Source organism: Podarcis bocagei, assembly GCF_964188305.1.
Source record: "Podarcis bocagei genome assembly, chromosome: 11".
NCBI lineage: Eukaryota > Metazoa > Chordata > Lepidosauria > Squamata > Lacertidae > Podarcis > Podarcis bocagei.
The window spans coordinates 34,414,583-34,429,763 of NC_138136.1; the positions used below are offsets into that span (position 1 = coordinate 34,414,583).

Genomic DNA, 15,181 nt, shown 5'->3' on the forward strand with positions numbered 1-15,181 from the left:
GATGAGTCAAATAGTACTAAACTTTAACCGTAACAGAGCATTAGGCATAACCGTTTCAATGAGTGGAAACTAAAAACAGAACTTTTCACAATTTCTTTTTGGATTTTTTGCATTTGAAATCACTTGGACATTTTAGGGAAGGGATGGGGAATCATGTCCCATCCCCGATGTTGTTGGACTATAGCTCCCATCATCCCTGAGCATTGGCTTTGCTGACTGGCACCGATGGGAGTTGTAGCCCTACAAAATATGGAGGGCCACAGGTTTTCCATCTCTGTTTTGGAGAGTATAAATAATTGTTTTTATAAATTATTTGCAGGTTTTGCCTAAAGAGTGTTGGGATTATAATATTTTCTCTCTGTGTGTTTTCAGAGACACTCAAAAAGCTCCTGTAGTGAGAGGCCGTCGGCAGAAACCTAAACCTAATATATTGAAAGTGTGCAGCAGAAAAGAAGCACCTCTCCGGGAAAAGCCTGAAAAGTCAGAGGCTAATGAAACAGGAGGAAAGGTATTCTCTATGTTAGATTTAATTCTCCCCTTACCCTGCTCCTGCAATTTGGGAAATTAGGAAAATAACTCTCCATTATTATTATTACTATTATTAGTGATTTTTAACTCCATGTAAAGGATTATGTTAGTTGTTTTCTATAGCAGGTTTCTGCCACTTTATTAACTAACATTAACTACTATTATTTTAAAAATGTATACTCCACTTATTTTTATGCCTATTCCTCAGAACAATGATCAGCATGATGCACTCGGTATCATCACAGAGGAGACTGCAGAAAAAGATTGCCAAGTTTTAGATACTGAATCTCTGTAAGTATGTTTATTTGAGTTTACTCTATAATTTATAGGCTGACCGTTAGAGTTACCCCACAGCAGGTTGCTCACAACATATTGCAAACTGTAAAATTGTTCTACAAAACACAATACGACTAAAACATAATAGCAGCAGCAGTTAAAAACAGTATCAGAGAATTAAGCAGATTCAGATAAGCTGGTCTCAAACCATGTCATACTTTAAAGACCAAAACCAGCACCTTGGATTGGGCCTAGAAATTAATAGGCAGCTACTGTAGTTGGCACAGAATAGGTGTGAGATTATTGGAACACTTAGTTCTCATAACTTTTCTTACTACTGCTTTCTGTACCACCTGAAGTTTCCAGACAGTCTTTAAGGGCAGACTAGTGTAGAGCTCATTACAGCAATCCAACTTGGAGGTAAGAAAGGTGTGTATTACAGAGGCAATGTCTGCTTTCTGTGGATAAAGCCACAGCTGGTACACCACTCCTGTTTTTATTATACAACTATGCCTGTTTATATACTGTTGATGATGATGATGATGATATACCTTTGGTTTATTCATATGGGGAGAGTTGATCCTCCATAGTGACAAGCTTCTAAAATTTGAAGTAGCACCTGTAATTGGTTCAAATAACAACCAGGTTCAATTACATTAGGAAATGAAGGATCTTTGCAATGTTTAAGACCCCCTAATTCTTTTCCTCCCTGAAATCATTGTTCTTTCAGGACTAGTAAGAAATCACAAGAAAGCAGCAAGCAGGTTGTCTTGAAACCTGCACCATTAGCAAGGGGACGAATACAGAGGCCCAAGCCAAATATAGGAAGGGTTGCTAGAAAGCCAGAAGAGCCAGCAAGAAACACGGAGGCAGAAGAAGAAAAGGCAACTGATGCAGCCATTGAATCATCTGAGAAGATTCAGATACAAGCTGAATATAACAGCCATGAACTCCTAACTGTTACCACAGTAAGTACCACAGCCTGCTTGCTACTGTACATAAAACATTATGTGAGCACTTGACATTTTGGATGAATTAGATTCCAGCCAGCAAACATTTATGCTTCTTGTAAACCAGTTAGTCTAAAAGGTGCCAGAGCACTCATTTTCTTAATATAGATGGTAAGATCACATCTTAAGTACTCAAAGCTTTCTGTATTATATTTTTCCTGGAACCCCATACCCTTTTCAGTCCCCTTTAAATTTTTTTAGCCACATGCATAAAGCTGAATGCGCACAAATTACATGTGAGGAAGTTGCAGGCTTACTATACATACAGTCTAGATCTTTAATTCAGAATTCTGGAAAATGGGCTTCCTGCTGATGTAGAAGATGTACACTGTAGGTGCACAGGGCATTCTATCCCTACTTTAGCAGACAATGTACAAAACTTATGTTTTTGGGACTGGGGCCAATATTTGAAAACATTCAAGAGCACAGCATTATTTTGCTTAAATAAGATGTAATCTGGTCCAGAAAATAACATGTGCACATATTGGTTTTGGTACCCAAGTTAAAGCTTGCCTTCTTTTTTCCAGATGTAATCCTCAATAATTCAAAACATATGTTTTGTTGTGCTAACTGTATTAGTAAGAAAGGGCAGCACACTTTTGAATTGCATTGACTTCATGCATAGAAGAATCCCAAGCAGCGTGAAAACTTACTGGTACTGCTTTATCATACCAAAGCAGTCTAGTACATTAGCAATTTTGACACCCCCAGTACCAGTGTAACCTTTTTTTGTAACTATTATTTTAAACTGTTATTTCCTTTTATATTGGTATTAATTTCTTACGTTAATGCAGGCTAAAGGCTTAAAAGAACACTGTGTTCTCATCTAAGTATACACTAGCTGAATGTCTTCAAGATTATTTTCTTTATGAACTCTTACACGTTGGATGTTTCAGAGAAGTTTAATTTGTTTCCTAGGAGGCAGCTAGTTATGAAGCTGACATTCCCCACTGTGATGTCTTAGAAGACAAAGCTGTTGCCAGTGCTGAGAAAGTGCTTTTGGCACACACAATCCAATCTCCTGTAAAGACACTCTTCGAATGTGAGAGCCATGAATTTAAAAATGTGTTTCCGTCAAGTGATAAAGTGGAGGATGTGAAGGATCTTGCTACCAGGTAAGGTTTATTATTTTGTAGGTAAATAATAAGGGGCACAGTGCCATCTTCTTAATGGAAAAAAATGCATACTGGCATATGTGTATGTTTGTGGCAAATACATTGTGCAGGCACTCCCCCCGCCCCAACGCACATTCCACTCGGGTTCAACCGTGTTTACGTGCGTTGCCACAAAATAAAAAATAGTGCCAAAATGGCGTTGAAAGGGTGGCAGAGACCCGGAGATCGGTGAAAAACAGCTTGCATGACTGCTGCAAGTGTCTCGCTGCCTCCACCCACTCATCCTTCTTGGCTTTCTTCTTCCTGGCCACCAGAGCTATAGTGTGTGGGGTGCTCTGTGTTTCCCCTGCCTGCCCACCTACCTGTGACTCCCTTGCTCACTTGTCAATTTTGTTCCTTGATCAGGATCTGAGAGTCCCTCTTCCCTCTGATTGCCATCACCCTCTCCCTCGCCGCCCCACAAGCAGGCAGCAACATTATTTATTGGGGTATGAGTGAAAACATCTGTTGCCTGCATTATAATTATAGGAATTGTCCTTAGTAATTGAAACATGTGCAAAGAGTGTAAGTAAGCACATATTCATGTGGGTTGTGGTGTTGTATTGGGCAACACTGTGTTGATTGGTTTTTTCGTTGCTCCTGAGATTTTAAAAAGGAAAACTAAATCACACACCCTTTCTTGCTTACTTAGAAGTTATAGAAGTCCTGTTGACTTTTCTTTATCCAACAGCAATTCTAGTTTTGTACAAGAAGAAAAAGAACATTCTGCTGAAGTAGAGCCATCTTTGAAAAGTCTAAAGGAGAACACAGAAAAGGCGGCAGAAACAGAGGAATTAATACAAGCAGAAAAAGAAATGCTTACAAATGAACATAAGACTGACTCTAGAGAAAATATCAGGAGTGAAGGCAGCAACTCGTCTAATCTGGATGTAAGACTTATTTTTAATGCTGGTACTTGGTAATTTAATGGCTTCAGGTTGCTGTATTGTTTGCTCCTGAAAGTACCTATGAATTCACTTGCATAACAAAGCATTAAACAGTAAATTACACTTAATACTGTGATTTGTAGAAAGCCCTATGTGGGACAAATGGTGTGTTGGCAGTCAGTTTGCATGTTGTTTCCTATGAGATTACTTGTTGACCTTAGGCCATATATGAGATACTTGCAGTTTAATTTCAGGAACACAGTGTCACTATTTTTTCCTTAAAAAAACCCAGGAGTTCCTGGCAATGTATGGCAAATCATTCTTGAAACTCAAGCATGAAGGATTTCTTTGTGAAGGATGTCCATGTTTTAACAAAGACATTAAGATGACTTTCTTAATTTGGGGTTGTTGTTTTTTAAAGTCACATAGGGACAGGCTTGTAGTAAACTGCATGGACTGTTTACAAAGCTTAAGTGAGTACCAGATTCTTATAATGACTGAGAGTTAGTAGAACAGTTCAGCTGGTTTAATGCCACTTTCCCCCTTGCTGATGTTGCATTACTTCCCTGTACAAGAACTGAAAAATATTACCTTGTATGTTATAATAGAACAAACTGTTGGTAGTCTTGTGTTGTACTTGGATTCCCTGCCTGATTTGTGTGTGTGTGTGTGTTTCCTTGAACTTTATAATTTAACTGCATGCATTTTGCACCAGGTATTGAACATTCTGATAATATATTTTAGGAAACTATAGCATGCGTAATCCTGCCACCGTCACTTTTGTCAGAGGGGAACTCTGCAGATACTCAAGAAGCAGCTGCAACAAATGAGATCGACTTGTCTCCCCCAAGCCATTCTGACTTCAAAAGTAGTGATCCAAATGAAGTTTTATCATCCCCAGATATCCAAGAAAAGATTACAGTTGGGTAAGGATCTATCAGCTTTTAAAGAGTTTTATCAGTTGGAAATCCACCCCCCCCCCCTTTACAGGTCTGCTGATTTGAAACATAGGTTGAAAAAAATCCTATTCATTTGATACGTTGATAGATGTTGCAGATAACGGATTTTCCTTAACTGAAAATGAGATGCAATAACAATATCCAAAATTAAACCTTGTTTTCCATCCTTCTGTGATGGAGCTATTTGCCAGAACAAGTTTATCTGTCTCACTTTGGGGCCAGGGACACCCAAGCAGCCTTGCCACGGATAGGTTTATTCCCTCTAACAGATCACTGCAGTACCATTTGGGGGATTTCCTGGTCTTCAGGAGTAACTATTCAGAGGTGGAACATGGTGCTGCAGCAGTGTAGGCATGGAACATGGTTCTCTGCATCTAAGCTGTAGTTAACTAGGGAATCCTTGGGAAAGCAATGAATGTGTGATTACTGAAGATTAAAGCAAGATAACACCACATAATTAATTTACTGAAGAATAAAAAAGAAAATTATTTTGATTGGTTGATTAAGTTTACTTATGTCCCGCTTTTCCACAATTAACTGTGTCCAAATTTGACAGCTGCAAAAGGCATATGTTGGGAAGGGCAATAATGGCAAGTCTCTCCCTCAGCCTTGTGGAAGTACCAAATTCAGGTTTTATTGCACTTGTTTTTCTGTTGCATATTTGAGAAGTACACTAGTTACCATTAATCTGTGAAACATGGGATAAATTATTTAACCTATGGATGTAGTTTTGTTACATGTGTGTATCAGTGGTGATGTATCTGATGAGAATGATTTTAACTGCCATATGTGCTACTTTGGGTCTCCCCTCCAGCAAACAGAGCACTGTTCTGCCAACACCTTTTCTCAGAGGCAGATTCCAGAGACCGAAACCTAACATAGGAAGGGCAGTTGGAAGGAAAGAAACACCATCTCTAGGAAATGAAGCAGCAGTAGCAGCTGGAACTGAGAAATCAGAACTGCAGAAACATGGACCTTCCAGAACTCTCCCTGCAGTAGTAAGTTAAGAAAAGGGCCAGACTTTCTTTAGTAGTAAAGACATTTCAAATTCAAGAGAGATTTTGTTTCTATATTTTTGCAAATGCAGTGTAAAGTTGAGACCATCATTGCTAAAATGGTTCCATGTTTTGATGTTCGATATTGCTTCTTATTGCCAGCGTCATTTAAAGAGTGACAGAAAAAGATTACCTGCTGAAGGCTTGGAGAACAGACTGGTCGACATGGAGAAATTGATTCAGGAAGACCCTCAAGCACCCAGTACCTCTCAGGATATTTCAGATCAATATCCCAGGTGTGTGTTCTTCAACAAGGTCTTGTTAGCTTGTCCCAAACTCCCTTTATTATGTGTGCATGACTTTACAAATCCTCCATATTTTTAAGAGTGCAGTTCTTCTCTGCTGGGGCCCCAATGCGGATAACGCTTCTTATGGCCTCAAGCTGGTGATGCTCAGGTTTTGATAATACAGCAAGAGGAAAAACAAATGGGGGTTCTGCTGTGACACAGCGTAGGCAAAGGTTCTCTAATTAAACCATCTCTTAGCTATAGGAGAGCTTTGGGTTAGTGCACTCCCACCAGTAGCAACTAGAGGGCACACAGTGATAAGAAAAAAGCAAAACAGGCCCTCCTTAACTGGGGGGAAAGGGAGTCCTAGGTTAGAGTTCTGCCTTTCCCTTTTCTTGTGTGCACTCGCCTTGGGATTTCTGGAGCTCTCTGCTTCCTTCCTTGCTTGGGCAGCTGCTAAAGCCTGTATCTGCTTCCTAGAAGTCTCCCATCTGCTCCCCCGTCACCCAAAGCATGTTTAAATGACCATTTATCCTACCACACACTTTGGACGATTCCACACTCTCCTTTCTGTTCTAGCTGCAACTGTTTTTCTCAGGTGTGGAGAGTATTGACTTGAGGCAAGGACGCAGCTAGCATGGGGCACAGCTCTGGCAGAACTCCAATACACTTTTTTCCAGCTGCAGTTTCCTAGGTCCAAATTCAGGAAATGGCAGATGTTGCAAACCACAGAGTCAGATTTCCTCTCCTGCTTCTTTGTAGAAAAGAAGATGGATGATCCTGGACCCTTTTCAGCATATTAGGTCTGAATGTAGCCATTCAGCTCTTAGGCAGTTACCGTATTTTTTGCACCATAACACTCACTTTTTTCCTCCTAGAAAGTAAGGGGAAATGTCTGTGCGTGTTATGGAGCGAATGCCTGCGGGTGGCGGGGGGGAATCTGCTGCAGTCGTGAGCAGAGGATCCATGGTTCCCCTTCCTTCTCTCCTCTGTGGTTACAAAGCATGGATCCTCAGGATTTTTGCATTGGGCTACTCCAAACTCACTGTCAGATCACATGTCTGTGGCCACAGCATGAACCACAAAAATCATATATCCACTATTTCGTTTAGAATATTTTTTTCCTTGTTTTCCTCCTCTAAAAACTACGTGCGTGTTATGGTCTGGTGCATGTTATAGAGCGAAAAATACGGTACTTTACTTCCTCTGGTTAAGTTTGCTCTTTCTTGCTCTAGAACTGCCACTGAGAGAGAAGCAGTTGGTCAAGTGGGGAAATCTGTGAATTTATTAATTAAGAATATTTCTAAGCTAAACTTTAGGGTGGAGCCATCTTCCCTTCCTCAGTAAAACTGTAAACAACAACGATTGAAAACAGCTAAAACAATTGTAGCGCTGGCTTTGTATCTGGTGCTGCAGCCAGGAGATATAGCTTGGCTGCAGATGCAGAGGTCACAAGACTACTGCTGCTCTCAGCTGCTGAGGCTGGCTTGCCTAATGGTGAGAGGCTCAGCATGTGCAAAGCTAGCAAGGCGGGGGTGGGGGGAGTAGCTGTAGATGGTGAAAGGATTGAAGTCTCCTCTTCTCTCTCCTGTTTGGCTTTTGCCACAAACAGCACTCCCTTGATTCCTGGGCCTGTTGAATCACTTCAGTAACATTTTCTCCTTTTGTGGGATAGGGAAAAACCAACTTCCCAAGAGAATAAGCCATGTACTATCAAACCAGCTCAGCTGGTGAGAGGTCGATTCCAGAGAGTCAGGCCGAACCTTGGAAGAATGAATGACAAGAAAGAAGACCCCGTGTCAGAGAGCATTACTGCTCCAGTTGAGGGAGACATAGAAAAAACAGAGATGACCAAGGAAAGTGATCTGCACCCGCCTTCAGAGGTTAGCTACACACTTAGTTTTCTTTCATTTAAGCACAGCTTTACCTGTCCCAACATTGTGGGAGATGCTGCTGCTTTTCCGGTTCATTTTTGGGCAGGTGAGGGAGCAGAGGGGTCTGCATTAGGAAAGGGGCCGCAGAAGCAAAATAGTTCTGGCCCACATTCTTGAATAATTGACCATTTTTCTTGCAAAGGCTTTATAGAGTTTTTCCTGCATATCTTTTTCTGTTGTGTATTTTAAATTAATTGTGTTTTTGAGCAACGAACCTACTTGTGTCACCTTAAAGACTCATAAATTTACTGTGGGATGAGCCACAAAAGCCAAACTTAAATTCCTACAGCAATGATAATTCAGACGACAGAAGTCAAACAGAAAATTCTTAGAGTCAACCATCTTAAGACTCTACAGGGAAATTCCAGTTCACACTAACTTCTGGATCACAATCCAGATCAAGCTTTTGAGCAGGGATCCCATGCAGACGTTGGTAGACTACAGCTCCCGTAATTTCTGATTGTTGGCTGTGTTGGTAGGGGCTGATGGGACTTAAAGACCAGTAACATCAAGGGGGTGAGCACTATGTTGTTAGGGTTATGTTTGCTCTGTTAGTAAATTGACAAGCGTATTTGTTCTAAAAAATCAAGGATAATGTCAATGTCCAGGCATCCCTTGGTGATCTGGAGAAAAAAGAAGTGTCAGAATCCAGTGAAGCCCCATCACCCGAAAGGAATATCGATCAGCAGAAAATTGATTGGACTGAGAAGCCAGAGGGATGCAAACTTCCAAAAGACCAAAAAGAAATATTTGTTTCTAAAGATGTTGAAGGAAAGTGTCTGGATCTTCCAGAAAGGTAAAATGGTTTTCAATAAGTTAAGTGTTTCTTTTGAGTACCCAAGTCTTTATATCAAGCATTATTAGAACTTTCAGTGATCTCCAAGCTGAAAATAACCGTGCCAGAGGGGTGAGGGTGGGATTTTGTTTTTACTTTTTCTCACTCTCACAAATTTATTGGGTTCGTGTGGAGGAGATAAGGAGGAGCTAAGATTGGTTCTGGGTTTTCAAAGGAAAAAATATTAATATGGTTTCGACTCTAGACAATAAAAGGTAGATATGCCAAAACACACACACACATTTTCAGGAATAACTAAACACTGAATTGTTTTGCTGTTACTTTTTCTTTTTGGTCAGTGATATCTCTGGTGCTCATGAAGGGAGTCTTTCAAAAAGCATAAAATCCACACAGCTGTTGAGGGGTCCTCTTCAGAAGCCAAAACCAAACCTAGCCCAAGCAGCTAAAAAGAAAAAAGCCTCTTCAAAAGGAGAAGTCAGCACCAAAGAGAAAACTGGAAGCGATACACAAAGCAACACAACCCCAAGTGACAGCAAATCTGGGAAAACACCCACATTAATGGTGAGCCCTGATCGGGAATTCTAAATCATGTTTTGATTTAAATGGTTTTGACAACATTGGATTTTCATAAAGAAGCTGGTTGTTGAACTGCTTTTATGCTGTCTGAAATCACCTGCAGCAGCATGGGAACAGCAATGAAATCCTAGGATGAGTGGAAAGCACCCAGTCATGCAAAGGGATTCCCTTCCCTCCCCACCCACCAGATGCAGTGGCCTGTGTCACAGTGAACCCTTTGGAGGGGTTTTCAGGGGACACATAGAGCTGCATCAGGAAGGAGAAGCCAGGAAATCCCCAAGGTGTATGTGTATTGTTTTTAGCAGATCCCATTCTCAGGTTCAAAGTCCTTGAGATTGCCTCCTGCTTTCTTTTTTAAGGCTCCTTTGGCAATAAGATACACAAAATTAAGATTTTGTCGCATTCTCTCTCCATTTCTTTCTCATTAATTGGTTTTCTTAAAGTGGTAGCCTCGCTGGCCTGGTGTTCACCTTTTAAACCACAGTTAACTGCAGTTTGAAAGGAGGTCACTCTGCGGACCTAGCACACTATCCACTTCATTACCAAAATTAGTAATGGACTACAGATAGAAATCAACTAGTATAACCTGTATTTTTTTCTGTAGCTGTTAAAACAGCCACCTTCAGTGTCAGTGTGGAAAGGCAGGATATAATTTAGATAATATAATAAATTAGACATTTTTAAAAGAAAGACAATTATTTCAACATTTTTAGATAAAACTGAAAATTATTTCTGTTTTACCTGAATGTTAAAGGAGCTGGTTGTCTGCTGCTTTTGTTTAAAGCTGGATGTGAAAGGAGGGGTAGGAGATCTGAAAGGACACAGAAGAGTTTTCGTATGCAGATGACCTAGTATTGACTTTGCAAGAGCCAAACACTAGTACGAAAAGGGTCTTAGAAATAATACAACAATTTGGCCAGGTAGCTGGATTTAAGTTGAATAAGCAAAAAACTAAAGTTTTAGGGAAAAACCTAACAGATATGGAAAAGGAGAAATTTCAGGAGGAAACAGGTTTGACAGTGGTCAAGAAGGTCAAATACCTAGGGGTTTATTTAACACCTAAGAATGTCAATTTGTATAAGGACAATTATGAAAAATGTTGGTCAGAGATTAAAAAAGATTTAGAAATATGGTCAAATCTGAAACTGTCAATGTTAGGCCGAATTGCAGTAATTAAAATGAATGTATTGCCTAGAATGTTATTTTTGTTTCAGACCTTGCAGATTCTTGACAAGATGGAATGTTTTAAGAGGTGGCACAAAGACATTTCGAAATTTGTCTGGCAGGGCAAAAAGCCCCGAATTAAATTCAAAATACTGACTGACGCTAAAGAAAGAGGGGGTTTTGCCCTGCCGGACCTAAAATTGTACTATGAGGCAGCAGCTTTTTGCTGGCTGAAAGAATGGATGCTTCTCGAGAATACGGACATCTTGGATCTGGAAGGTTTCAATAATGCTTTTGGTTGGCATGCATATCTTTGGTATGACAAAGTTAACAGTACTTTTAAAAATCACATTGTTAGAAAAGCATTATTTAATGTTTGGATAAGATACAAAGACCTATTGGAAAATAAAACCCCTAGATGGGTGTCACCAGTGGAGGCTAAAGCAGTGAAGAAACTCAATATGGAGGTCGGATGGCCGAAGTATTGGGAAATCTTAGAACAGGATGGAGACAAGTTTAAACTACAAAGTCAGGAGAAATTGAAGCACAAAGTAGAAAATTGGTTTCAATATCGCCAAATAATGGAATTTTTTAAACAGGATAGGAAAATCGGTTTCCAGGTGGAGAAATCAAAACTAGAGACCGAATTGCTAGAACCCAATACTAAGAATTTATCTAGAATGTATAACTTGCTGTTGAAATGGAACACACAGGATGAAACAGTTAAATCTGCTATGATTAAGTGGGCGCAGGATGTTGGACACAACATTATGTCAGATGACTGGGAATGGTTATGGAACACCGGTATCAAATTTACGGCATGTAATGCCTTAAAGGAAAACATTATGAAAATGGTTTACAGGTGGTACATGACCCCAGTCAAACTGGCAAAAATCTACCATTTGCCCGATAATAAATGTTGGAAGTGTAAAGAGACTGAAGGTACTTTCTATCACCTTTGGTGGACATGCCCGAAGATAAAGGCCTTCTGGGAAATGATCTACAATGAAATGAAAAAGGTACTTAAATGTACATTTCCTAAAAAACCAGAGGCCTTTCTCTTGGGCATTGTCGGCCAATTGGTGACAAAGAAAGATAGAAATTTCTTTATGTATGCCACAACAGCAGCAAGAATACTCATCGCAAAGTATTGGAAGACACAAGACTTACCTACTCTGGAAGAATGGCAGATGAAAGTGATGGACTATATGACATTGGCTGAGATGACAGGCAGAATCCGTGACCAACGCAAAGAGACGGTGGAAGAAGAATGGAAAAAATTTAAAAGCTATCTTAAGGACTACTATAAATTGAATGAAAGTTAAAATGTTGTGGTTGCCAGAAGCAATTGGGTACAAGGATACAAGGTTAGACAATAAAAGAGGACTAAGATGACAGAGATTAGAAAGTAACAATTGGGAGTTGCTAGTTCAAATATGGACATTGGGATGCAGAGAGGGGGGGTATGGGGAAGTCCAAGAAAAGAGGTTTATGAAAATATCTTTGAAATTACTTTGTATGTCATTGTTTGTCATTTTTTGTGTTTGTTTGTTTTTTCTAAAAATGTTGTAAAACCAATAAAAATTTATTAAAAAAAAAAACAAAAAAAAAACAGAAGAGTTTAACGTATTAAATTTGGCACAATTTTGTATTGTTTCCAGCACAATTCCGCGTCATCTTCTGAATCAAGACAAAGAAGTCATATAGATAGTATTGAGACGATGTCTCCAACAGGACACAGGCACTCTGGAAAATGTGATTCCTCAGAACAGTCCCCTTGCAGTGGAAGTCAAATCAAGAAAGAAACCTCTAAGGCCCATTCTGTCCAGGAGAGAGCATCTGAAAGAATAAAAGGGTAAAGTTACTCTTCGAACATTATTCTTTAAATCAGGCACCCCCAAACTCAGCCCTCCAGATGTTTTGGGACTACAACTCCCATCATCCCCAGCTAACAGGACCTGTGGTCAGGGATGATGGCAATTGTAGTCACAAAACATCTGGAGGGCCGAGTTTTGGGATGCCTGTATTAAATGGAAACGTGGAGCATAAATGCTTCTATGAATGAATAAAACTCGAACATCTAGTCCATATTGATAATATAAATGTAGGCCCCTAAGGAAAAACATGTTAGCAAAAGTTTTGTATCTTTTTAAAAAAGAGTTGATTGTTATCTTTTTTCATCACAGAAGAAACATAAATACGCACCCTGTCTTTTCCACCCTTTACAATGAACTCTTCTTAACAAAATGTCTTTTTATACTTAGAAAACAAGCGGGAAGGACAGTGAAACAGAGGAAAAACATAAGTGGGTCAATAACGTCTTTCGCTTCTGAATGTGAGAATGACCTTAGTGAAAAGGGGAAACACTACCAAAAGGGGAAACCAAATGTTGGTAGAGGCAGAAGTTCAAAACCAGTCCTTCGCAAGAATGCTAAAAAGGAATATGGGAATTCAAAGGTCAACCTGGTGACTCTTAGGGCTTCTTCTCAGCAAGAGGATGATGATGACGATGATGGGGATGACTTTGAGCCGGACTATGAAGTTGAATGCTTTTCACCAGAGGAAGTAAACAAAGCTCCAGTGTTTGTTCCTAAAGGGCTTCGATCTCCAAATCCAGTTCCTGTTCAGATTGAGGAAACAATGGAAGAGGTATGACTGAAACACCTGTAAAGTGCGGGTGAGGAACCAGTGCCCCTCCAGATGTTGGACCCCAACACCCATATGGCCCAGCCAGCATGGCCAGTGGTCAGGAATTATGGGATTTACAGTCTCATAACATCTGGAAAGCTATAATTGCATCATGCCTGCTGTAAAGAGATGACTGCAGATGTACCAGTTCAGTGTGTCTCTCTGATTGGCCATACTTACATATAGCTGCTTAGCACCCTTTAAGCTAAAGCAGAAAATAGAAGGTCTTAGACATTTTATTGTCAAGTATAAAAGAACAGCTAATGGAGAAGAGTTGATGGATCATTTTGCCATGAGAAAGATGGTCTACATTATACAATATGGGGCCAATTGCTTGCCATGACTTTAGTTTTTTGGCCTCAGTCATAGTCTGTGACATGGAATTCTTTCCCATGTGTTACCTTACTGGCAATCTGATGATTTGTTCTTAAGAAAGTTATTTCTTCAACATTTCATTTGATATTATCTGTCCATTCCTTCCACGGCTCCCTCTCCCATTAGCAATTGTTCGTCTAAATATTCCTGTTCCTAAGAGTGCATGCATACTTAAGTCCCATTGAAGTTTTGCTTATGCCTCTTTTAGAAAGAATTGCATTTTGAGAATTGTGAAACATATAGCACCTCCACTGCATCTGAAAATATATCATGCTGTCACTTCCGTTATATTTAAGTGTGCAGAAAGCAGTTATAATGCACAAAGGACATTTCTTAGATCCCTTTCAGGATGTGTTTGGTTTTGGGGAACTGATAAACTGAATTGGTATGCTTCCCTGCCCAACAGCTTGAGATATATGAGAATGTTGCAGATGAGCCATTTCTGTCTCATGAACTGAATGTAGATGCTCAGCCTGTAATTCAGACAGACAAAGGATTGTATTCCTCACAAAATGTAAGTATTTTGATTTCCCTCTTTATGCAACATCCTTAAATGTATTTAAAACTTATTTTCTCTAGCATAATTCAGTTCTTGTTACTTTAGGACAGTTAACGTATCATTTGCATGAATAGGGAGCAAGGCTAGCAAAAATATTACGCTTTTGTGATGCCACTTGAATAATCCCCACTCCCTTAAGCAAGATGAGAAGCAAATGTTTTAGGGAGTGGCAATACTGATTAAAGAACTGAGTTATTTTTAGCAGTATATTCATCTATTCAGATAATGCATGTAGCACACCATTCCAGTATGGCATGATAACAGGCAAACCTGCAGGAATGTGGAGCCTTGTTGTTTGTGCTGATGTAGGCCTTGTTTGCTCTTCCTCCTGGTGTGGCTTGTCTGTTCCTGCTTCCCCACAAGGTGTCCACGTGGCTCAAATGAGCCATAGTATGGCTGATCATGTCACTTGAATATGGATCATGGTTTGTGTGTTTCCAACAAACCATGCACCAGGTTCATTTAAACAAACATGAAACACATGAAACATGAAATAAACATTAAATGAACCTCGTGCATGGTTTGTTTGAAACAAGCAAACCATGATCCAGATTTGAACAACAGAACAAGCCAAAATATGGTTGGTTTGAGTTGTGTGGAGAGTGTGGAACCATGTGGCAATAGGGGAGCAAGATCATGATTAAAACATGCTTTATGACAACATGTGGCTTATGATATGCCAGCCAAGCTGTTATTGTCACTATCCATGCTAAGTGAAAAAGCTGATCTGTAGAATTTAATTTAATTTAATTTAATTTAATTGGGGGGGGGAGGGATTCAAAACTACAGTTGCTAACTTGCGTTTCTTTTTATCTAAGGTGGTTGCACAAGAAGATCAAGAAAAGAAAGCAGGTAAATGGTCCAAGTTGTTGACACTTGTCAGGGGTTCAGGAGCAGAGGCAAGGGCAAGGGAGGAAACAGAGAGCGAGGGGGAGGAGGCAGAAGAAAAGATGAGTGATGACGACGACCCGAGATCTCCGAGTCTTTCCAGTG

The 15,181-nt window shown here is 39.9% G+C and overlaps 1 protein-coding gene across 3 annotated transcripts in view; it reads left to right on the plus strand.

The window, feature by feature from the left end:
• The window catches only part of BDP1 (BDP1 general transcription factor IIIB subunit), a 54,229-nt gene that overhangs the window by 18,910 nt on the left and 20,138 nt on the right, over positions 1–15,181 (plus strand). For 2 of the 3 annotated variants that reach the window (XM_081212457.1, XM_081212458.1), the window contains exons 16-30: positions 373–508; positions 737–819; positions 1,535–1,772; positions 2,733–2,929; positions 3,660–3,858; positions 4,600–4,781; positions 5,629–5,812; positions 5,972–6,105; positions 7,772–7,979; positions 8,621–8,826; positions 9,165–9,387; positions 12,228–12,421; positions 12,831–13,215; positions 14,036–14,143; positions 15,007–15,040. In XM_081212457.1, the coding sequence (XP_081068583.1) occupies positions 373–508; positions 737–819; positions 1,535–1,772; positions 2,733–2,929; positions 3,660–3,858; positions 4,600–4,781; positions 5,629–5,812; positions 5,972–6,105; positions 7,772–7,979; positions 8,621–8,826; positions 9,165–9,387; positions 12,228–12,421; positions 12,831–13,215; positions 14,036–14,143; positions 15,007–15,040 (2,711 nt within the window). The remainder of the gene's footprint in view (positions 1–372; positions 509–736; positions 820–1,534; positions 1,773–2,732; positions 2,930–3,659; positions 3,859–4,599; positions 4,782–5,628; positions 5,813–5,971; positions 6,106–7,771; positions 7,980–8,620; positions 8,827–9,164; positions 9,388–12,227; positions 12,422–12,830; positions 13,216–14,035; positions 14,144–15,006; positions 15,041–15,181) is intronic. The other variant, XM_081212459.1, reaches the window with a different exon arrangement.